General features: G+C 44.4%; 1 protein-coding gene across 4 annotated transcripts; it reads left to right on the top strand.

The window, feature by feature from the left end:
* Positions 1-134: 134 nt before the first annotated feature.
* On the top strand, positions 135-20,379 carry LOC111836662 (uncharacterized). Of its 4 annotated transcripts, none has more exons than XM_072704188.1 (46): positions 135-270; positions 1,392-1,477; positions 3,325-3,355; positions 4,495-4,566; positions 4,993-5,127; positions 5,296-5,340; positions 5,587-5,703; positions 5,854-5,916; positions 6,212-6,247; positions 6,350-6,412; positions 6,555-6,590; positions 6,689-6,730; positions 7,336-7,416; positions 7,510-7,554; positions 8,077-8,139; positions 8,796-8,840; positions 8,985-9,038; positions 9,126-9,186; positions 9,351-9,455; positions 9,538-9,684; positions 10,280-10,369; positions 10,765-10,919; positions 11,142-11,214; positions 11,349-11,455; positions 11,555-11,756; positions 12,018-12,086; positions 12,195-12,302; positions 12,720-12,938; positions 13,537-13,689; positions 13,792-13,959; positions 14,095-14,238; positions 14,416-14,511; positions 14,701-14,882; positions 15,704-15,767; positions 15,880-15,957; positions 16,337-16,438; positions 16,518-16,625; positions 16,851-16,922; positions 17,082-17,210; positions 17,883-17,990; positions 18,076-18,231; positions 18,322-18,429; positions 18,564-18,677; positions 19,222-19,338; positions 19,544-19,732; positions 20,020-20,379. In XM_072704188.1, the coding sequence occupies exons 2-46, from the start codon at positions 1,431-1,433 to the stop codon at positions 20,364-20,366; spliced, it is 4,746 nt and encodes a 1,581-aa protein (XP_072560289.1). In that variant the 5' UTR covers positions 135-270; positions 1,392-1,430; the 3' UTR covers positions 20,367-20,379. The 4 variants fall into 4 exon arrangements, with proteins under 4 accessions (XP_072560289.1, XP_072560291.1, XP_072560290.1 ...); XM_072704190.1 differs by having other exon boundaries at positions 1,384-1,477; positions 11,555-11,738; XM_072704189.1 differs by having other exon boundaries at positions 1,384-1,477; positions 17,097-17,210.
* Positions 20,380-22,735: the final 2,356 nt, after the last annotated feature.

The raw sequence follows: 22,735 nt of genomic DNA, 5'->3' as shown, positions 1-22,735 counted from the left end.
ATATATGGGATTAATGGCAATGGAGGTGAAGCGAGAGCCGGGAAATGAAGCCGCAATGTGGGCGTATCTAACTTTATCCTATATTCAGTATCCAGCGGAGATGCTGATTTCATCTCAAAAGCACTGCTCAGAAAATTGTCCAGACACAGGTGTAACCTCTGCATTTCACAGTATATATGATGACACTGTCAGTTCCCTGGGAGTCCTTTATGCAACAGCGCTTCTTTCTCATTTCTCCCTGAATCTGTGGGCGAGCGACATTTTATAAAGGTGAGGGATTGTGTACAGTAGTGAAAGTCGATCGACAAAATAATCGTTTTTCAGACAAAAAAAAAGAAATTCTCATTCTGAGTGTTGCGTTAATTTTAGATAGTGATTATAATTTCATGTGACTTTACTTATTGCAATATCCACCTCTACCTCTACCTCACCTTTAAATGTATTTTTTACAAATGTTTTGCATTTGCCGTAGGCGCTAAGTAGAATTATTTATTTTGCTATTATTTATTATTAAATGATTGCTATTATTATTAACTTTATTATTTATTTAATCTGTTCCAGTTTTAATATTAAAATACTTTATGCAGTGACAGATAAGTACTTTTCCAAAATATCTGCTTGTCATTATTTTACAGTAATTAAGTCTTGATTGCTTATATTGAAACTGTTTATTTGTACAGCATGAATTCAATCAACGGGGAAGTAAAAATGAAAGAGATCAGTACGCAATCGTTATAAATTAATTTTATATTAATATGGTTGATAAATAATTTTTATCAGCAAGTTTGTCTAAGACCATTATCATTGTTATCATTGTTCTTTGTTGCACTAGAAGTAACGTCTGTAGTCGGAACTTCATCAGTATATAAATTAAGATTATCCGTTAGGATTTTAATTGCAGTAGATGGTCCTAATGCTATGTAATGGTGAAAGTTTGACGATATCTATAGTATATCGGACTATGTGTAAATTTTATAAGGGTTTAAAATCCTTAGACTAGAATCCCTTCTCCTACTATACTTATCACAAGCATTCGCTTAAGAGGCGGCTGAATTAAATCTCATCAATATTTTCTCATCTTAAATATTTATATATCTACTAGTGCAGCCCGCTGATCTTCTTTGATAAAAATAAGAGCGATGAGATGAGCGGGGAATCAGGAACCCTGCCTCGCTAACATTTAGTGCCCTAATTAGAGCTCTTCATCCAGTCTGCATGCAGTTTTTCATTAAATATCCTGCTTCCCGTTTCCCAGCTGTGTCCCTCCCATAGTCTAGTCCTTGTTATGCAGCTCCCTGAAGCTCTAATGCTATGATTATTTGTTAGGACAGGGACCAGGCATCCACCATGAAGTCAAATTATTAATGCATAGTTGTTCTTCAGCACCACAGACTGCTGTGTTGAGTATTGCTGAGCTGTGGGGATCCCAGATGAAGACCTCAATCATCTGCATCACCTGCTCTTCCCTCTTTTTCTGGTAATTCTTTATGACACAGGGCTAGACACACAAAGCTTGCTTAAAAAAAGATAAACTAATTCAGTTGAGAGTGGTGGTGAGGTTGTGAGTGTGACTGAAGTTAGATATAAGTAGTGGGATTGAAGCAGGCAGTTGCCTAAATATGCATGCACACATAAATAGTCATCCATCCATCCATCCAGGGGAGAATCTAGCTATCAAAAAGATCAGGGGCTAAGTGAAGTTTACCTGGGGCTAACTTTCTTTTGCTTTTGAAGGAAGATTGGCATTGGGGCTAAAATACTCCAGGCTATAGCCCCGAGTGATCGGACCTAACAATGCCCATGCATGCGTGCATCCATCCTTTTGTCCTGGTTAGGTTTGCAGGGTAGTGGAGCCTAACCCGGGCAGAAAACTGGGGTTCACCTTGGGTGTAATGCCATTCCTCCACAGGGTGCATCTACTACAGGAAATGAGTTAGTGTGATTGCATGTCTTTGCACTGTGTGAGGACGCCTACGTAACATGGGAAGCACATGCAAGCTTGACACGCACAGAGCAGAGATGGGATATGCACTCCCAAGCCTAGAGGTGTCAGGCCACACACTAGGCCACCGGGACATTAATGTACATTAAACAAAAAGCACCACAAAGACATGATGGCCCCATAGACAGCACTCAAGTCTCCTGCTTCCTGAGCTGGGCAGTTGAATCCTGCTCTGCCTCTTCCGTCTTTCTGGAGTGAGTTTGTTTGCCCTATTTTGCATGGATTACCTCCAGTTCCCTACAGCAGTCCAAAGACATGCAGCTAGGCTGACTGATGTATTGCATTTCTGCAGTGGGCTGGCATGCATATATATGTACAAACAGTACAGGTGCATATACATATGTGAGTATGGATAAACAGGGGTTACAAAAACGAGGAGGTGCAGATTTCCCCAGGTCACATGAGGTAATGCGTAATTGAGCTTACTGTCCTGATCTACATTCCAGTATAACCTTTGAATTAGTCTTCCTTTTTGTTGTTGTAAAGCACTCTGAAGTGTCCTTCAATTTGGTTGTAGAGACCTCTCTCTGTAAATTGTTTATATACATTGTATTGTGTATATTGTGAAGACAGAGACCTCTCTCTGTAAATTGTTTGTATACATTGTATTGTATATATTGTGAAGACTTGGGAAGTAGGGTCATTTGCTTGGATTTGTTTTCTCACTTTCTTGATTACTTGGGAGGTAGGGAAGTTTTGTTTCTCACACTCGCTTTGTTAAGAAGCTAATAGTTTGTGCCGTTTTGTTTGATATTTGGCCTGGGGGGTTTTCCGAAGCCTTCTTAATGCTATGTTGTGTTAAAAAGCGTTCTGAGAACTCACCTCTGGTCAGCTACTGAAGCTGATATTCCCCTACTTCACAAATTCACAAAAGAGTCAAGTAGATTAGTCTAATCATAACGATGCTTCACAAATAAATCAAAGACAAAGTAAGAGGCGGTCTCACTCTAGCTTTTTGTTGTGCCTGTCCATGGATCAGGATGTAACATTAGATGGGATGACAAAGTCACACACAGCATGCATGTATTTTCTTTGTATAAATATCAATTTTATAATTGTTCTTGCCATCACAATATATATGCATTATTGAAAGTTAAAGAACAATGTGTCTTCCAAACCATGGGACATATATTGTATATAGGAATGGAGATAAAAATTACTACAGGGCCAACCAAAATAGTGAATAGGGTCATTGTATGTAACAGTGTTGAAGCCACACTGTAGATCACGCCACACCATTCGGAGACTAGCGAGATTTGAGTCGTAGAATTATCATTAAAATAAATTTCAATATATTTCATATCAATCATTCTTCTTTTCAGGTGGAACATGCCACTTCTGATGGTCCGTGCAGTAAGTACCCAGTGCCTTTTTCTCAAACTAATAAAACCTGAAACAAATGCAGTTCATTATTGCTTGTACACTCTTTATTTGGGGGAGTGGTTTGGCAATATGCTGGTGAGGAATAAAAATTAATGACAGTCGTTTTTGGTAAACCGAAGTCAAAAATGAATGAGGCTGAATGAGGATTTAGGAAGGGCTGCGGTTGCATAACTTCCTTCGCACTGCAGGAACGGGTCTCCAGCAGTTCTCCAAAAAAAAAGATGGATGAAGAAATTAGGTAGGAATTAGGTTCGTATCTGAGGCTGCTGGTGCGAGCTGGCAAGAGCTAGGGAGTGTCTGCAGTAGCCAAAACAGGGCTGCAAACAGAAGCTGCGCTGCTTATCCAGAGAAGCTGTGGGAATTCATGCAGCCTAACTGGAGTAAACATCCATTAGTCACCTGGGGGAGTCTGTGCCATGATGATGATACACGAATCTCAGGAAAATCGGCAGAACATTAAATTCACGGTCCTGTGCGTGCTTCTGATTGTGGGACCAGAATCCTCAGCTGCTCTCTGCTGCGATCTAGACTTTTTTTTTTTACTTAAAAACACCCCTAACAAAGGTTATCATTCTCAATTCATCTCATAATGGTTTTTGGTTTCTCAGTTTTCTGACTCTCTGATTAAAGTCAAAGTTCAATGGGGAAACTTGCCTTCATCTGAATTTGCCTTAATGACATTAGTGAGACAAGACTGGTGTACTGTGTGTCCTGTTGGAATGTTGCTTTGGATGAAAAAGTGCCAAAGAAATTTAAATGTAAGCAGAAGGTCTGAAGCCTCAGTTGTTCCAAGGACTGTTTGAACCTGCTCTCTCGATTTTGGATAAAATCGTCTACGAAATAAATGTGAGAGAGAGAGAGACTGAGGGAGGGAGAGAGAGAGAGAGAGAGAGAGAAAGAGAGAGAGAGAGAGAGAGAGAGAGAAATAGAGATGTGAAAGTGTGTATTATTAGTTCTTACCATGCATAGTTGGCTGGTTACTGTGTGCAGCAGTATTTGAATTAACATTTCTCCTGCAGTAAAATTGTGGCTTGTGCTGGGTGCATTGGGATGTGTGTTACAGTAACATTTTTATTTACATTGCAGTAATGTTGTGATGTGGTTTGCAGGGAGGAAATCATGAACCCTGTGAGGGCCGAGACTGTTCCAGCTGCCCGTGTTTCCCAGTTAAAGGAACTCGAGTATGGCTTCACCTCGACCCTGCTTCCAAACCCCAAGCTTCACACACTTGTAGATTCCTTTGGGCAAATGTGTCATGTGGTGCTTCGGGTTAAAACTGCATATGACTGGAAGGCTGTCAATTTCTCAATTGTCTATTATTATCGAAAAGCCTGTTTTTAATGTAATCTAAATTAATGAATGAAAAGTAATTTCATGCAGACGCTGTGGGTTTTGTCGCCCCCCAGTGGAAAAATTAAATCTTTACCGTCGCATTTATAATTGCTATGCAAGTATGACGCAAGTGGCACATTCACAGGCTAGAATGAAGCTGTGAGTAGCATAAAGGTGCAGATGCCAGCTGTATGCCAACATCAAAAGTAAAATATATATACAACATTTTATTCTTATAAGGATATTTTTGCATATGAAACATTTTTCCACCCCAGGGAGCTACTGGGTACTTGGGGAAGGCAGGCCCCCAGGGTCCCAGTGGGCCTCCAGGTCCCAGTGGGCCTCAAGGAGAAAAAGGACAAGGGGGCGACGTAGGGCTGCCAGGGCATGCAGGACCCACCGGAGATGTGGTAAAAAAAAGTGCTTTCATGTCATGGAATATGAATTCTTCATGCTCTCTCTGTGCTCTCCCAAGTGGCTCTGCTTTCGTGCATGCTATGTCAGATGACTGTGTGTGAAACATCTTCAGACTGGATGCTGTGCTTTCTTGTGACTGGATTGTATACTCTGTGTTAAAGGGTCTGACTGGTAGTCCTGGATTCATGGGGCTCAGTGGTGTTCCTGTGAGTACATATTTCTCAGGATTCATTTATTCTGGGCTGAAGTTCTACAAGAAAGGAATAATTGCTAGTAATAGACCTTGACACATTGAAAGAGTTCATGGTTAATGTTTACTACAGGGGTTCTTGGTCATTGTCAGTACAGGTATAGGTGGTCTATGTTCTATTACAGTCGGTCTTGGTTATTCATGGCAAAACAACATTACAGCCCCAGGTCAAAAATATGCTTTCACTTTCTTTTCTTTCCAGGGTCACCCAGGTGATGGAGGCCGTCTGGGGGTCCCTGGGCGAGACGGTTGTAACGGGACGAAGGGTGACCCTGGTCCTCCTGGGGTTCCTGGGTGGCATGGAATTCTAGGGATGCAGGTGAGAACTTTAGTGAGCAATGCTAGGGCCCAGAGGTCACATGTCACAGGTGTAGCTGTGGTGTGTGACAGGCGTGTCCCGCCTTTGGGGATTCCATTGGCACCACACAACAGGTGTACCAAGGCTTACAGTCGTGCTACTTGCTTGCAGGGTACTGCAGGAACGAAGGGAGCCAGAGGAGATCCGGTGTACACCCATCTTCCTGGAGTTCCAGTAAGTTCCCATTAAATCTGATAATGTCCTTTAACATCCAGCAAGGCCCAGGGATTTAAAGTAACACAGTAAAAATCTGGTAACAGTCAGAGACCCCTTGGCTACAAAAGTTGTCAACTGGGGCAGTGGGGGAGGGGGAGAGGGTTACCCCCCATTCTGCCCCACCCTCACTCTGTCTTGGGGCTACCCCCCCTTCTGTCCTACCCCGGTCCCCATTCTGCACCATGCTGCCTCTCATTCTTCCTTGTGAGTGCCAGCTCTGCACTAAGGGACGCTTGTTTCGTGTGTCCTACAGGGAGATTCAGGATTACCAGGCTTATCCGGCCCACCTGTAAGTGTGATAACGCTGGAAGCGTCTTTCTTAATGTACAGGATTTTTACTGTAAAGTGCGCTGCTAATTCCAGGCTATCTGGCCACAACGTGTTTCTACAGGGGGCGCTTGGGATAGTTGGTGTTCCAGGCTTACAGGGACCAGCTGGACCTATAGGACCATGGGTGTGTATCTTGTCACTGCATGTACTGTATATATTATTACATGTGCATGGCTGTGTGTATGAGGTGAGAATGTCTTGTGTATGTGTATGCGATTGATTGCCCAGTTATTTGCTCTTTTATCTCCTGTGCTCTTTATGTCCAGGGTCTGCCAGGTCTTCCTGGCCCAAGGGGACCTCCTGTGAGTAAGATGCCCTCATCCACATGCATGTGCTCCATAGAATACATACTTCTGAGTCACCTTCCATGTCCGTGCTTTTTTTTCCCACACGTTTACAGGGTGATTGGGGAAGATCTCTTCCTGGACCGAAGGGTGACGAGGTGAGTCATCTAGATATGCACAGTAGTATATGAAAATGATGGGGGAAGTAGTGGGAGTGTGTATGTGTGTGTGTGTGTGTGTGTGTGGGAGGGGGGGTGCCTCCCTGGAGGGAGGACGAGTCAGGTGAGCATGAAGGTTGCCTGGTAACACTCTACTTAATGCTGTCACCTATAATGCACTATATATACCTTTATAATGCATCACAATGGTTGGTGTAAGAATAATAAAGCATTATAGCATCTTCTATTGACAGTCATAAGGCATTATAGTGTTTATTATAATACGTCTCATTTGTAATGCACTATAGATGCCCTCATAATGCATAATTATTTTTTTCTATATCTCCACTCTATTGTTAAACCCAAATAAATCCCCTGCTGCTTTGTGTCACAATGTTCTGTACACCAGCTTCATATTTTCCAACGTTCCCGTTTGTCCCGGGTTTCTCTCGTATTTCAAGGCCATCTGCCTTCGCCCTCCTGTTTTGTCATTTCTCTGGGGAAACTCCCATAACCTGCACGGCCCTCAAACGTATGCATCTTGCCAGAAGCCTTATAGTCAGTGATATAGCCTTATAGTCAGTAACTGTGTCCTCACTCTGCAGGGAGGGCAGGGACCTGATGGTGACCCTGGACCGTTTGAGTTTGTGACCCTGCCAGATGGAATCTACCCACAAGGACCCAAGGTGAGGGATGCTGGTGACATCACCATGGTTACCTAGTAGATTGTGGAGTGTTTTTTGGGGGTGGGGTCTCCTCATGTGACTGGTATATTCCAGGGGGATCAAGGTGCCAAAGGCCAACGTGGACCCCCTGGTGTCAATGTGAGTGTCCCAGCTTACACAGGCATATTTGTTTCATTTGCCGACTACGACACTTGGCCATTAGTAATGTGGGTAACATTTTACTTGAAGCTCTCTTATATAACTCACTATAGATCCCTTCATAATGCATTACGATGGTCAGTATAAGAATTAAAAAAGCATTAGAGCATCTGATATTAACAGTCATTAGACACTGGTGTGTTGATTATAATACTTCATGAGCTACAATGAAGCTCTTATCTATAATGCACCATAGATACTGTCATAATACATTATAATGATTGGTATCATAATTACGGATGCTATGTACTGCATTATGAAGGTATCTATAATGCATTACAGATGAGAGCTTCATAAAGCTTTCAAAATACATAACAAACACGGCTATAATGTGTTCATACATTCTTATAGATATGGCGTTCGTAGAAAGTGTTACTGTAATGTGTTATGGCTGTTGCAATTATTACAAAAAAGCAAGCATGTATAACAGTATACCTCCAAATGAACTGTGCAAAATTGCAGGGAAGAGACTCCCTGTCAGGAGAAAAGGGAGCAAAAGGAGTCGTTGGCTTTCAAGGTCCTCGGGTAGGAGGAGCTGTGCTTTTGTTTCATAGCTGGTGATGTCATAGCAGACTGCTGTATGGAGTACTATGAAGGGTCTTTACTGAGGGGATGTCATGCTGCATGCCTTTGTGGGAGCGTGTGGTTGGTGCAACTGTGCATTTCTATAGTATCTATACTCCTGGGCGAATAAAAAGTGGGCCAAACCCAAAAACTGCAAAATATTAAGCTTTTAATGGTCTTCATGCAAATCATTAAAAAAATCATTGGTCAGATAATTAACAAAAACTAAAAAATTATGCACTCTATAGACCTGTGCTGTCATTTGTGCATCACTGCTCATTGCTGTGGTGAATTGTCAGGGGAAAATGCTGGAAATAGGCAAATTCACACATACAGTCCTTTTTGGACGCAAATATAAAATTTTGAAAAGATTTAAATGCTTGATATAAAATTCAAAGTAACACATGTATGGGTGTTCAAATTTTTTCATAATATCTTCTATTTGCTGTTGAGACCATTAAAAGTTTAATGTTTTGCAAATTTGGGCTTGGCCCACTTTTTTGCCCAGGTGTATATATTATTATACACTACAGTATGTGTGTGTGTGAAAGGGTATGTGTTTTTGAGAGATGCATGGAGTATTTTTCTGTAATTATTCATATCTTTCTTGTTATCAGGGTTTACCTGGTCGTCGTGGTTTGCCTGGTATTCCTGGAATAAAGGTTTGTGTCTGTGATTTTGTGTGTGCGTGTGTGTGTGTGTGTATCTTTGTGTCCATTTGTTCCAGTCATTTATGTATGTATGTTGTTTATCTGTGTGGGAGTGTTTATGCTTTTGGTCTAATTGGAGTCTTCTTTTACATGCAGGGTTACAATGGATACCCTGGGCTTCCTGGTTTAACAGGCAACAGGGGGCCAAAGGTAGGATGAGCTGGTCTGCCTTGTGGTGACTGTCACTGGAATCTGTATTGGCCCCCAAAGAGCTTGTCTCATGTGTATCTACTCAAGGGCTTCAGTGGAGACCCCGGCATGAAGGGAGACTCCGTATTTGAACTCTACAACGTCACAGGTGAACAGTCTGCATTCACACAAATGAGAATGTCCCCTATGTGAAAATGGTGTCCGGGCCAAGGTTCCAGGGACGACCAATTAATATTTATGTAGGTCCTGGAAGAACAATTTGTATTTTATTACTTCAATGAGAACAAGGGTTGGTACAATATGCCATTGCAGGTTCTCCTGGTGACCCGGGCCTGCATGGCCCACCTGGAGAACCAGGGGACACAGGATCAATCGGCATGCCGGGACATCGAGGGCGGCCCGGTCAGTCCTACCCAGGTGAGCCACCCAGACCACAGCAAACTAAGCCCTTTTGCTGCTTTTGATATAGCATCTGACTTCACTTGACCTCTAACCTCAGGTTTAGCAGGTAACCCGGGAAGCCCTGGGCCAGAGGGGGAAAAAGGCGTGAAGGGGAACCCAGGAAGGACCCGTCCAACCGAAGGAGAGCCAGGAATTAAAGGTCTCCCAGGACCCAGTGGGCTCAGGGGCCCAGCTGGACACCCAGGTGAAGGTTCTCTGCATTGCAGAAATGAGGCACTGCTTGATCTGCTATGTAATCATTGTGTTGTGCAGCCGATACATGTACTGTACTGCCCGTTATTGGTATAACGGTAGCTCATGGAAGGACTTGAATGGATTGGAAGTAGAGTTCGAAATTCATCTGGTTCTGGTGGACATATGCGGTTCTAGACCCTACATAGGCGGGCTATTTTTTGTCTCAGCCCCCCTGAAAAACAGTCTTTCCAAAACCATTTAGCAATTTGTCCCAGATTTCTATATACGTCACATAACCTTTTCGCTCAGTAAACTTTATCGTGGGGATTCCCCACTCCCTCAAAAAATTGAATCATGATGGGGGGGTAGGTGCTGAGCCCCCGACTCTCTCCTTTGGTGGATAATTGAGTTTACCCTATATAACAACCATCACTGTTCTGTCCATATTTAGTTACCATAAGTTATATCATACAACATTCATCTTAAGGTTGTGGGCCTATATTCACATTCCATCCTCCATCATAAAGTATTCAAAGTTAATTAAGGGTTTCCGCAAATCTAAGTGGCTTTGGCTCTAGCAGACATGGTGACATGTGACCTTCTAGGGCCAGGCTGCCACCCTGGGGACCCTGGCACACCCGGACCACCAGGAGATCCTGGGAGACGTGGCGAACGAGGAAGGAAGGGAAACAAAGGTGAGTAGACGTGTGCGTGTCCGCAAACGCCTGCGGCTGTATGTGCCCGTCTCCGGCTGATTTCCGTGTATAAGAAAGGAGAAGTTAGGGTTGTGTAGGCTGACTATGATTATACATACACAAACCACCACAAAATGAACCACAATATAACAGCACATATGAGGTATATTATACAAATACTAACTACAGAATTACTAATCTATTTACAGAAGTACTCAAACACAAAGTCCAAATGATACTGATAACAACTGTTTTACATCAGTCATCAACAGCCCTTACCCCCCCCCCCCTCTCGTAAACTAAGGCCCCTCCCTTGACAGCTGTCACCTACAAATATTGTAAGGAAATTTTGTGGTATCACAATGTGAGTCCCAGTACCTACCTTTTGTGTACAGGCTACCCTGGGGAGTGCCAATGTGATGGCCATTGGCTTCAGGTGCCGGGTCTTGTAGGCCCTATGGGCCCTGCTGGACCTCTGGGGGGCAACGGTCAACATGGAGAAAGGGGAGACAGGGGTGACCCAGGAAATATAGGACTGCAAGGGCCGCCCGTAAGTCAGACTCTACCTCTTGCTAGAGGAGAATAATAATATGACTGTTGTGCCCAGAGCAAGGCCGTTAACCCCAGTTACTCCAGTGACGCTGGATGCTTGCTGACCCCGTGCCAGGAGCCCAAAACAGTTGTGTCTCATGGAGGGTGAGAAAAACAGTGTGTTTAAAGTCACAGGGTGTTTCGAGTCACTTCACTCATTAGTGTTTTGTTTCTTGTTCAGGGGCTTCCAGGACTGCCTGGCCCCTCAGGGGTAAAAGGCCAGAAAGGCAACCCCTACACAGCAGCAATTAAAGGTGAGTCGCATGTGTGTGACAAACTGGGACCAGTGACCATCAGGACAGCAGGAGTCTGTCACCACAGTAATGGTTCTTCTGTGTTGTTGTTTGGCACCACCTGGCTTTTCTGAAAGATCTTGTTTTCTTCCCAGGTGTAAAGGGTGACCTGGGCTTTCCCGGCTCCTTAGGACCTCACGGCGTTCCTGGGCCTGATGGGATACCTGGTGCCCAAGGTGTCCCTGGTGATCACGGGCCACCGGTAGCTCAGCGTTTATTTCTGATTGCGATGTATTTGACTGATTGTTGTGGCCTATTTTTTCTGATACTCTTTACAGGTTAGGTTTCTTTGATTCCACAGGGGGACACTTATCCAGGATTTCCGGGTGATTCAGGGAATATGGGTGTCGAAGGTCCTAAGGGTCCACCAGGTCCGATGGGTCCCCCTGGTAATGGAATCGTGGGGCCGATAGGGCCACCGGGGCCCCCAGGTGACCAGGGTCGCCCAGGTTGGCCAGGGCCACCTGGTCTTAAAGGTCCTTCAGGTACTGACCTTGATCCAGGTAGTTTTCTCAGTTTGTTTGTTTCTGCTTAATATACTGATTAACATACTGGACATTTGAAGTTCCTAATATGTTGATTATTAATGAATAATGTGTGGGTGGGGTTTTAAATGGCGAGTGAATGGCTTCATTCATTAATTTGCCTAGACACTACCTTACTGTCTATTCAACACAGCTGGGTTAAAAGTCCATTCTGAGAGTTGTAATGGCAGCTCTGCACACTTTTACACTAACCCATATGACTCCACAACAATTGAGCAGGTGATGTGCTGCCATGTATACCCAGCCAGCCAGGCACGCCTGGGGCCAAGGGTATGATGGGATACCCAGGTGAGTATCAAGAATCTAGTCCAAGATTAAAGGTGGGAAAGGCTTTGCGAGTCCGATGTCCTTATTGGCTGGAAGTGATGTAATCTCCATAATAATGCTCCTGCCCAGGGAGCCCAGGAGATCCAGGGCGTCCTGGTATTAATGGAATGCCAGGTTATGATGGGCCTAAGGGACAGAAAGGAGATATGGGGGAGCAAACTCAATATGGACCCAAAGGTACCAAAAGAGAAAACATGTGTCTGTATGTCACACCTTGTGAGAAAATGTGCAGAGATGTATGCGAGTTTGTCTTTTGTGTGTTATTGTTTTTCTGCCTTACTTTCCACGTGTGTACATGGGCTCATGGTTACATCGCTGTGTTACTCACAAAGCTTGTCTTGCTGCCTGGCGATGGTGGTAGTGCTATTGTTGGGCTACTGGAGGGTTGCAGGTTCAAGCCCTGGTTCCTTCTGACCCATCAAAGTGTCCTTGAGTAAGACATTGAACCCAAATTGCTCCCTTGCATGGCAGCCTCTGCCATGGGTGTGTGTGAGGGATGAATTGTAAAGTGCTTTCAGTGCTTATACAGTAGGAGTAGAAGAGTGCTATATAAATGCAATACATTTACCATGCACATTTGTGGTCTTTCTGCAGGGATTCCAGGACCCCTGGGTGACCCTGGAGAAAGGGGCTTTGATGGACCCAGTATTGATGGCATCCCTGGAGCACGAGGTCCAGAGGGGCTGCCTGGACTGAAGGGGGTGATTGGGATGGCAGTGCCCGGAAGTCCAGGCATTATAGGACTCAGAGGACCACCTGGTCTTCCAGGCCCTAAAGGATTACGAGGACTGTTGGGTCCACCTGGAGCTGAAGGTCATTGTGACTGATGTCATCAAACAGGGAAAACCAATGTTTATCTTTATGTCACTGCATATATGTGTCAGTGTACACAGCCGTGGGCAAGAGTTTTGAGAATGACACAAATATTATTTTTCACAAAGTCTGCTGCCTCAGTTTTTATGATGGCAATTTTTTATATACAGTTATCCCCCGCTATATCGCGGTTCAGCTATCGCGCCCCCGCTATATCGCAGATTTTTCCCCGGAAAAATGGAAGCAGCAAACTTTGTGAAAACCAATACTTGTGTCATTCTCAAAACCTTTGGCCACAACTGTATTTTCTACCACTCAGGCTTGAAACTATTGAAGAGCTACAGTAACTGTAATGAAGTTCTCTGGAGTATTCCCAGTGAGGAAACACCTTTCCCTTTTTAAGATTTGCTTATAAAATCTTTCATCTATTTTTGAACAATGTTCTGATGTTTTCAGGTATCATTTTTCACATCACAATCGGAATTCCTTGGATGTGGTGGATGCTTAACAATGTGTGGTTCAGCACTTGAATCTTGTGTATATGTGTTTGTGTATAAGTTGTTATTTTTTTTGCCTCACTCTTGCATTGCGTCCACAGGGCCAGGAGGGTCTCCTGGAGCAGAGGGACACAGAGGTGTACAAGGTGACCAAGGAGAGCCAGGCCCTCCAGGGCCCAAAGGCAGGACACTGTGTGTTGGACCCCCAGGTCAGCCAGGACCACCAGGCTACAATGGTTTCCAGGGCCCTCCAGGTATGGTGCACAGATATTCCCGCTCAAGTGATATTACTGTGAGTGGTGTTACAATGCCGATTTGCTGTCTCTTGGTTGTATTGATGGTGCTCTGTTTCTAAGGCTCTCAGGGTGAGAAAGGTGAGGTGGGAAGTGTTGGACTGGCAGTTGGTGGCTCAAAGGGCCCTCCTGGACCAACTGGCCCACCTGGGCTCCCTGGAGACCCTGGAGCGCCAGGATCCATGGGCCATCCTGGAGACAGCGGTAGGCCTGGTGTACCTGGGCAGAAAGGTAAGAGGTCATATTGAGTTACGATGCGTAACTGTGCCATTGTGATGTTGTATAGCAACCCAGTGGTAATGCAGCCACCTGGCACACAGGTACTGTATCAGTAATCAGATAGACTAGAAATGTGAACTTCTGCAGGCGTCCAGGGGCTCCCTGGCGAAAAAGGTTCACATGGCTACCCAGGGCTGCCTGGCCCACCTGGTCCTCCTGGAAGGAAGGGAGATAATGGAGCCAATGGCTGCCCTGGACCCCCTGGTGAACATGGACTTAAAGGACTAAAAGGTAGCTTTAGCATAGTTACCCTTTTGCACAGTCACAATGTATAAAATCACACACTACAAGTCTGTCCATGCTTTTCTAGCATGTCCATCAGTGTACTGAGTCTCAATCTCTGTTTTGTGCTGTCTATTTCATTCTCTTTTTGTAGTAGTTAATCTATCACTGTCTCTGTCTCCCCAGGGAGCAAGGGCCATACAGGGAATCCTGGATCTGTGACCAAAGGGAATAAGGGAGACCAGGGTCCCTGTGGCCCAAACGGATTTTCAGGACCCAGAGGTAAGAGGACTTGAGGATAGAAAGCAGGTAGATCTTAACAGTGACCAGAAGTGCTCTACATTGAAAACAGATTTATCACTGAGCAGACTACTGCTGCATGGTCCTGCTGTTGGTTAAAATTGATGACAGGGTGATTATGCGTGCATACTTGTGCACATATTTGTGTGCTTCTGTACATGTTTACCTCAGGAGAGAAAGGTACGGCTGGGTACAAAGGACGACCTGGTGATCCCGGACCACCAGGACCTCCTGGGATGGTGAAGGGACCCCTGGGGTTACCAGGGTCACCGGGATCAATTGGCCCAAAAGGCTGTCCTGGTTCCCGTGGCTCAATCGGCATCATGGGATTCCCAGGAATCCCTGGTGATCAGGTGTGGTTTCTACTGACCTAAATGGATCCAGTAATATCCACTAATTATGTGTCTGTACAGTATTCTGCAATGATGCTTAGATATTATTCTTTGCAGTTTAGATGTTACAGCCTGGAGTATCATTGATAGTTCTTTTGCTAATGATGACTTCCTATCACCCCATCATGTGTACTGCAGTATAGTTGCTATCATGTGCACTGCAGTATAAATGCTCATGCAAGCCGTGTGTGATAGACGTACTGTATATCTGAAACTTTTGTATGCATGTGTTTAAAAATGTTAAATTGCAAATAAATATAATTAGTGATAAAATAACAATCCTGAGCCAGTCATAGACATGGCACTTGGTGGTTTATTTTATCTCTGCATCTTGTAATGAATAATCATGTCATGACATGAGAGACGAAGAACCCGGGGCAGGCGTTGTAGTGGAACAACAAGAGGTTTTATTAGACTCAAAAGAACAACAACGCGAAATAAACACATTCTTGAGGGATCAAAATGGAAGCAGAGAGCGAGGGGTGTCACGGGGAACACGAGGGATTGACATCAATAACTGGACTGGGGAACACAGGACTGGGAAGCACTTATATACAAGACTGACGAGGGAGCTAACAAGAGCCAGCTAGGAGTGATTAACACAAGGGCAGGAATGAGAGGTAAGGCATGGCTTGTTAGGGCCATGCCAGGGAGGAGACAGGAAGGTCATGTGGACGTGGCAGGCAGGACGTGGCAAAGTGCATTGAATTGGGACAGTTTTCATAGAGGAGACAGTCAGCACACTTGCCCTCACTTACACTCTTTCTGATGCTTGGTAATAGGGTGATCCAGGGTTCCATGGACCTCCTGGCAACCCTGGAATTCCAGGACTTGTAGGTATGAAAGGTGAGACAATCACAGGTGTGACAGGTGAAGTTAATTATGGTTCGTGGTTGTGTCAGAGAGGTGACAAGGAATGTGTTAGGGGTTAGTAACTCCTAAATGTGTCTTTGAACAGGCGATATTGGAGAATCTATAGGTATTCCAGGGCCATCTGGAGAAAAAGGTGTCCCGGGAGATGACAGGCATGGATGTGGTGAGATACCTATATTTTAATGGATGGAGATCAGCTTCTCGGATGATGGGTAGACACTGCCATAGACTAGCATTCTCCTACCTTCTTGGAACCTACCGGCTATACTAACAATGCACAAGTTAGAGTGTGATTTGTCAGATGAGGATAACTGTTTACACTTCTGTTTTTGTGGTGTCTGTGAATATTGTTTCCCTCACCAAAATCCTCACATCTGCATATGGAATATTTGCAGATCATCCTGGTAAGTACTTTGCATTTTGCACGTTATTAGACAGATGGCTTTAAATACTCACCTGAGATGATTATGTCTAGCTGTGTTCATCCAAAAGACTCCCCAGTGCTGCTTAAATGCAGGTTGCTGCATGTACTCTCACCACAGCAGTTGAACCAGGCGATACAGGTGACCCAGGTTGGCCAGGTGCTCCGGGGTTAACTGGACCCCCGGGTCATCCTGGATCTGCAGGACCTCCTGGCTTTCCGGGTAGGACAACTCTCCTTCGGCTGCAGTCCAGTCTCTCTCTCTTTCTGATGTAGGCCTAAATGTACATGCTTGTTTTCAGGTTCTTTTGGTCAAGAAGGTCCACCTGGTAATCATGGGCCTCAAGGTCCAGTAGGGCCCCCTGGACGTCCTGGACCTAAGGGATATCCTGGACAGCCGGGTGATAGAGGTGATTTCTTGGCTTTATTATAAGTAAAATGACTTCATATTTAATTTTACAGTACATGGCATAGTGTAACTTAAAAGATGCAATTTCTTTTACTAGTTTAGAGTCAATACTAAGTAAAATACCTGTGCCTGGCTACTTTTAATTGCTCGAAAAGTGACTAGTGATATTTGTGGTTGTAACACAACAAAGGTTGACATGTCACATATGAGTGTGATTGTTGCTCAGGTGCACCAGGAACCATGGGTCTGCCTGGGCTGGATGGTTTGAAGGGGCAGAAGGGTGAAAAGGGCGCAGGAGGTACGTATGGGGAGGTGCAGGTTCAAACATACCTCGCATATGATAAACGGTCACTGACATGGACAACTTACTATAGATGCATTGTTTACACATGATGCAAAAACCATAGATGTAGAAAATTAATGAATGGATCGCATTGAACATGCTTCAAACTTCTAGGTTCAAATATGCCAGGTCCTCCAGAGCCCCCAGGATCCCCAGGTGTCAAGGGACCTATAGGCAGGCAGGGGCCTCCAGGGGCTGCGTATCAAGGCTCAAACGGCCAGCGGGGCCCAAATGGACAGCCAGGTATGAAGGGTTTGAAAATGAACACATGAGGATGATCCATCATAATACGCACATTTAGTGAGCGTTTGCCATGTGCTACTTTACACACAAAAACAAGCTCCTATCATGTACATAACCACTGTTGTGTTTTACATACAGATATAAGGCACTATCACATTACGTATAAGTGCTTTAAACCCTTATTTCTCAACCCAATGCTCAGGGACCTCCAGACAGTCCACGTTTTTGCTCCCTCATTGCTGCATATCGGGACCCTCAAATGGTCCACATTTTTGCTCCCTCCCAGCTCTCTGGAAGACAGCCCACATTTAATGCAGTTTACAGATATTACAGATATAATGTTCCTGTAAGTTTATGTCAGTCCACAAAAACATGGATGGTCTGGAGGTCTTCTAAGACTGGGTTGAGAAACACTACATTAGGCGACTATTTCAAGGTTTTGTAATGGGGACTGTCTGGCAGGGAGCAAAAATGTGGACAATCTAGGGCTCCCTGAGGACCGGGTTTAGAAATACTACTTTAAAGCTGGATATAAGCAGGATCAAGATTCCACATGTGTAGACAGTGATACCACAGCAAGGCTCTAGTGGTGAAAAAAATGGTCATGGTGTTATGGTGGAATAAAGGCCCATTAAAGCTGGCAGGTACGAAAGTCTGGTTTTGTTCTTTTAGGTCTTCCAGGGCAGCCTGGGTTCTCTGGTGCAAAAGGAAAGGACTGCAGGATTGCCATCCCTGGGCCGCCCGGAGATCTGGGCTTACCTGGTGCAAATGGGTGGCCAGGTGAGCTGTGTGTGTAAAACTGAGAGTGAGATGGAGGATAGTAAGATCACTTCATTTTGTACATTCATGTGTCTGTGGGCTTCAGGACCACCGGGTGAAGATGGACTTCCAGGTCCAACATATTCAATCCCAGGTGACCCAGGGTACCCTGGGCAATCAGGGTGTGCAGGGCTGAAAGGAAATGCAGGCCCCCCCGGTCTTCCTGGACACCCTGGGGACCCGGGTTTGCCAGGTCTCAAGGGTAAGACCTGAGATTTATCCATCTGTATTGGTCATGCTGCATGTTCCTGATGCCCATGCATTACTGTATGAGCATGGCTGTCTTTGCCAGGTGATAAAGGGCCGCAGGGGGAAATGGGTGATCGGGGGCCATCTGGCCGCACAGGACAACCGGCGCTCCCAGGGCTCAAGGGAGACAAAGGAATAGCTGGAGAAAGAGGTGAGTGTGACACTGTGGTCAACAAATCACAGAAACCAGGAACAGACACTCTGTGGCCACCACTGTGAGCATTACTATATATCGAAATTCCCCAAAAAAAGTTATGCAGTGAAATTTGAATCTCTGATCTTCAGGCCCCCCTGGACGCCCTCCATTTCCACACAGAGGGCCCCCAGGTGACCCAGGGCCTATGGGTCCTCCAGGTCTCCCAGGTTCTCCTGGCTTACCAGGAAGCCCTGGAACACAGGGTAAGGACAGCTCTGGTTACACAAGTGAGGCGGGACCTCATGCAGGCAGTCCCCAGGTTACGGGATCCTAAGTCTGTCTTTAAGTTGAATTCGTAGGTAAGCTGGGACAGGTACATATAGTTCTTGTTCATCATCAGGCAGTGAAATGTTTGTCTTAGTACAGAGTATATATTTAACTTTTCACTGCGGATCAAACACTTACGAAACACTTCCAAATACCCTAAAACATCTTAAACATATTTGGGTGTTTGTAAATATTATTATCATTATTATTATTATTATTATTCTTTAAACAGATAGACAGATAAAAAGGGAAAAATATCATGATTTAAGGTTGACACTTACTCTTGTGCCATCAATGTCTTGCATACCAGAGGGGGCATTCATGAGGTAACATTATGGTAACATTAATCATGACAATCCACCGAAGCCGCGCAATGTTTTCCAGTTGTCCGTAAATTGGATGTTCTTAACCTGGGGACTTACTGTACCCAATATGTGCATTAAATGCTATGTTTGTGGTGATGTGTTTATGTTTTTCCAGGAAGGAAGGGTGAACCAGGGCCATTAGGGCTCCCCGGGCCAGACGGGCCCCCTGGGCCCCCAGGAGTTTCAGGTGACGTGGGTGTTCCGGGGGATGAAGGCACTATGGGTCTACAGGGTAGGAAGACTTAGAAGGTTGAGAATGTTCCCTCTGGGTCCTCATTTCCTAACAGTGTTCCTTAGTCTGTTACTGTGTACTGCTCCACCTCATTTCCTACCAGTGTTCCTTAGTCTGTTACTGTGTACTGCTCCACCTCATTTCTCCCCATGATATAGGTGTGTAATATTTCTTTTATTAATGGTGTCTTGTCTCTCTCTCTGAGGTCCTCCTGGTTCCCAGGGAGAACCAGGGCTACCGGGGCCTTGTAGGAATTATTACTCTAGTTATCCACTGGTGATACACAGCCAATCGAATGCAGTTCCAGTCTGTCCATTAGGAATGGCCCCTCTCTGGAGTGGCTACAGTCTGCTCCACTTTGAGCGTCAGGAGAAAGCGCATTTACAGGACCTAGGTATGTACCTCTATACTCATATACATCTGAACATATTTCCATGAGGCATCAATTAAGTGTGGTGGGGGGGGGGGGGGGGCACTGGTCACCCTATTTTGTGCAGAGTATATGTGGTCTTATTGGTACCTTTCATTAAGGGTCTTTGTTTCTTGTTCTTCTGCATAAACCAGCCTGTCAAGGGAGGCTCTACCACGAGCTTGAACTCCAGATGAACTCTAATTTTGTAGATTGGTGTGAAAATGGGATGAAATGATACTTGGTGGTAAAGTCAAGATGGTCTTTTCCAGGTGAAGTTGGGTCGTGTTTAAGAGTATTCAGCACCATGCCGTTTGTTTACTGCGACGCTGCTGCGTGCAGCTATGCCAGCCACAATGACAAATCCTACTGGCTGGCATCCGCCACGCCCATGGCCGTGATGCCGGTGTCGGGCCCCGAGATTGCGAGCTCCATAAGCCGCTGTGTGGTGTGTGAGGGTCAGTCTCCTGCCGTCGCCGTTCACAGCCAGGACATGTCCACACCACTCTGCCACAAGGGCTGGAGGAGTCTGTGGATGGGATACACCTTTCTTATGGTGAGAAAGGAAGCTAACCTGAACCAGTCAGAGCAATGGCATCTGGATAGGACAGTCGTTTAATGTTGTACTCCTATGTGGATATCAGTATATGGGTTAGTGTATTTTGTTTTGTTTTCATCTGTTTTTGAGATGAAAAACAATCGTCTGCTTAATTTCTGTCTCAGAGTATGAATAAGTGTTTCCTTGTGTCTGTTTGCTTATACCTGTGGTAGTGGCTCTATAGGTGATAGTTCGTATCTGTATGATTGAGTACACTCTCTGTGGATTGTATCTCTTCTGCAGCACACGGGGGCTGGTGACACGGGGGCTGGTGACACGGGGGCTGGTGACGCGGGGGCTGGTGACACGGGGGCTGGTGACGCGGGGGCTGGTGACGCGGGGGCTGGTGACACGGGGGGTGGTCCATCCTTGGCCTCCTCAGGTAGCTGCCTCAAGGACTTCCTCAGCCAACCGGTCATTGAATGCCAGGGTCCACGGGGAACCTGCCACTATTTTTCTAAACTTCACAGCTTCTGGTTAGCTCGTGTGGATATGGCTGAGCAGTTCATCTCCGCCCCCTCATCAGCTATACTCAAGGAGGAGTGGCAACAGCGTCAACAAGCCAGCAGGTGCAATGTCTGCATTAAGGAGTGATGCTCTTCTTCATTTAGACCTACTGGATGAAGGTATCACATAACGTAGCTGCCATTTCAATAAACAGGCTACTTATTGGATGAAACGCATACAGTAATACATAATGTGGATTACATAATCACCAACTGTGTAATTGTATGTGACAAATTCAAGGCATGTAAAGATTCACTCATTTTATAATTTGGTTCAATTCATGATATTGGATTCATGATGCGATTTTCCTATGATTAAAATAATAATAATAATAATAATTTATTATCAGAAAATGCAACATTTTCCCATTCTTTTTCAAAATAAATATTCCTTTTGTTAAATTAAAAATAACTTTTTCTTAATAACTAACAATACTGTATGTATTTACAAACATTTGTAAATTTTGGACTAAAATACAACCCTATTAACTAAAATATTCCTTTATTTAAAAATCACAAAGGTTAATAATAAATTTCCTTTGCTCAATAACCATTTCTGAACATTTGTGAAAGCAGTTGTCAGGCTTAAACATAAAACAACAATTTGACCACTATTTGTGCTTGCCATTTCATGGGGTGTTCATGGGGGAGGGGGGGGGGAGACCAAGTTATTGTGCTTTCTGTTGTCTCTAAACAATGCAATTGCAGCTAGGAAAAACTAAGAGATTCCACTCATTGGTCTTGACTGGTGACTAACCAACACGGTGCTTCCATCTGCTCTATAAGTTAGTGCTGATTGTAGGCAGTTTTCACCATGTGTCAGTGCTGGTGTAAATGCAAATAAGAAAGGACCTTAACTGGTTTTGGCCTGATATCCATAATATAATAATAACAGACTGCTGAGGTGCTTTGTTAATTTTGGTAATAGCATGACACCAGGGGGCGACATACTCAAAGTAACAATTCAGACTAAGGACAATTAGGCATTGAACAGAATAATATTTTCCTTTTTTCAGTATATTGACTGAAATGACTTCTCTCACATAAAATGTCACTCACACTCAATTGCATGCAAATAATATGTTTTGAAGCACTGATCCGTTATAAATGAACGCTCTCGGCTTGTTTAATTCACCTCTCCACTGGAAAGTACATTTGCAATATATACATATTGCACCTTTACAAACTAATAGTTTTATTATAAAGCAATATTTTTCAACATTAATTATGATGAAAGGATGTTCAGGTAATAATGTTATCCTGCTAATATTGGCAGATCCTGTGTTAAAATGTTAATACGTGGAAATAACCTTGCATTAACATTACAACAAGAACCTTTTCTGCAAACTTTAAGGAGACCTCATTAGCTAAAGTTCTGGGAACGTTCCCTGTTAGCTGGGCTAACTGAGTTCTGTCTGAGTACCTGAAACTGTCACCCCCTGTAGAACATTTAATGAACATGCTGTGTAAAATTACCAGGTATTTGTATTTTTTTCCACGTTAACAAATCAGCCAATCACCACTGAAGGTGAAAGGTCTGTGGGGACCAGAAGAAGACAGATGGAGTAAGCAGAAGGGTTTGTGCTTGTAATTTCCAAATTTGTCTTTCAGTCTGACTTTTAATTTATCAGCTTGATATAGGGATTCCACTAGCAAAACAGTCATTGCATGTACAGTTACTGCCTAATCCATGTCAGGGAGGCCACTTTGAGCTACTTCAGGTTTTAATAACAACAACAATAATAATAATGACACTTCGGCTGACCAGTCAGCACACAGAAAGAACTCAGTGCTTAAGTGAAATTCAGATCCAAATTCATTGAAATGGTAGTTCTAAAATTGTGTCCTTCCTTTTTATGTATTGTAATGCTAATTGAATACTAC

This window comes from Paramormyrops kingsleyae, chromosome 21 (genome assembly GCF_048594095.1).
Source record: "Paramormyrops kingsleyae isolate MSU_618 chromosome 21, PKINGS_0.4, whole genome shotgun sequence".
In the NCBI taxonomy this organism is placed as follows: domain Eukaryota; kingdom Metazoa; phylum Chordata; class Actinopteri; order Osteoglossiformes; family Mormyridae; genus Paramormyrops; species Paramormyrops kingsleyae.
The sequence above is the reverse complement of the archived record's forward strand: the minus strand, read 5'-3'. Positions and strand labels throughout refer to the sequence as shown.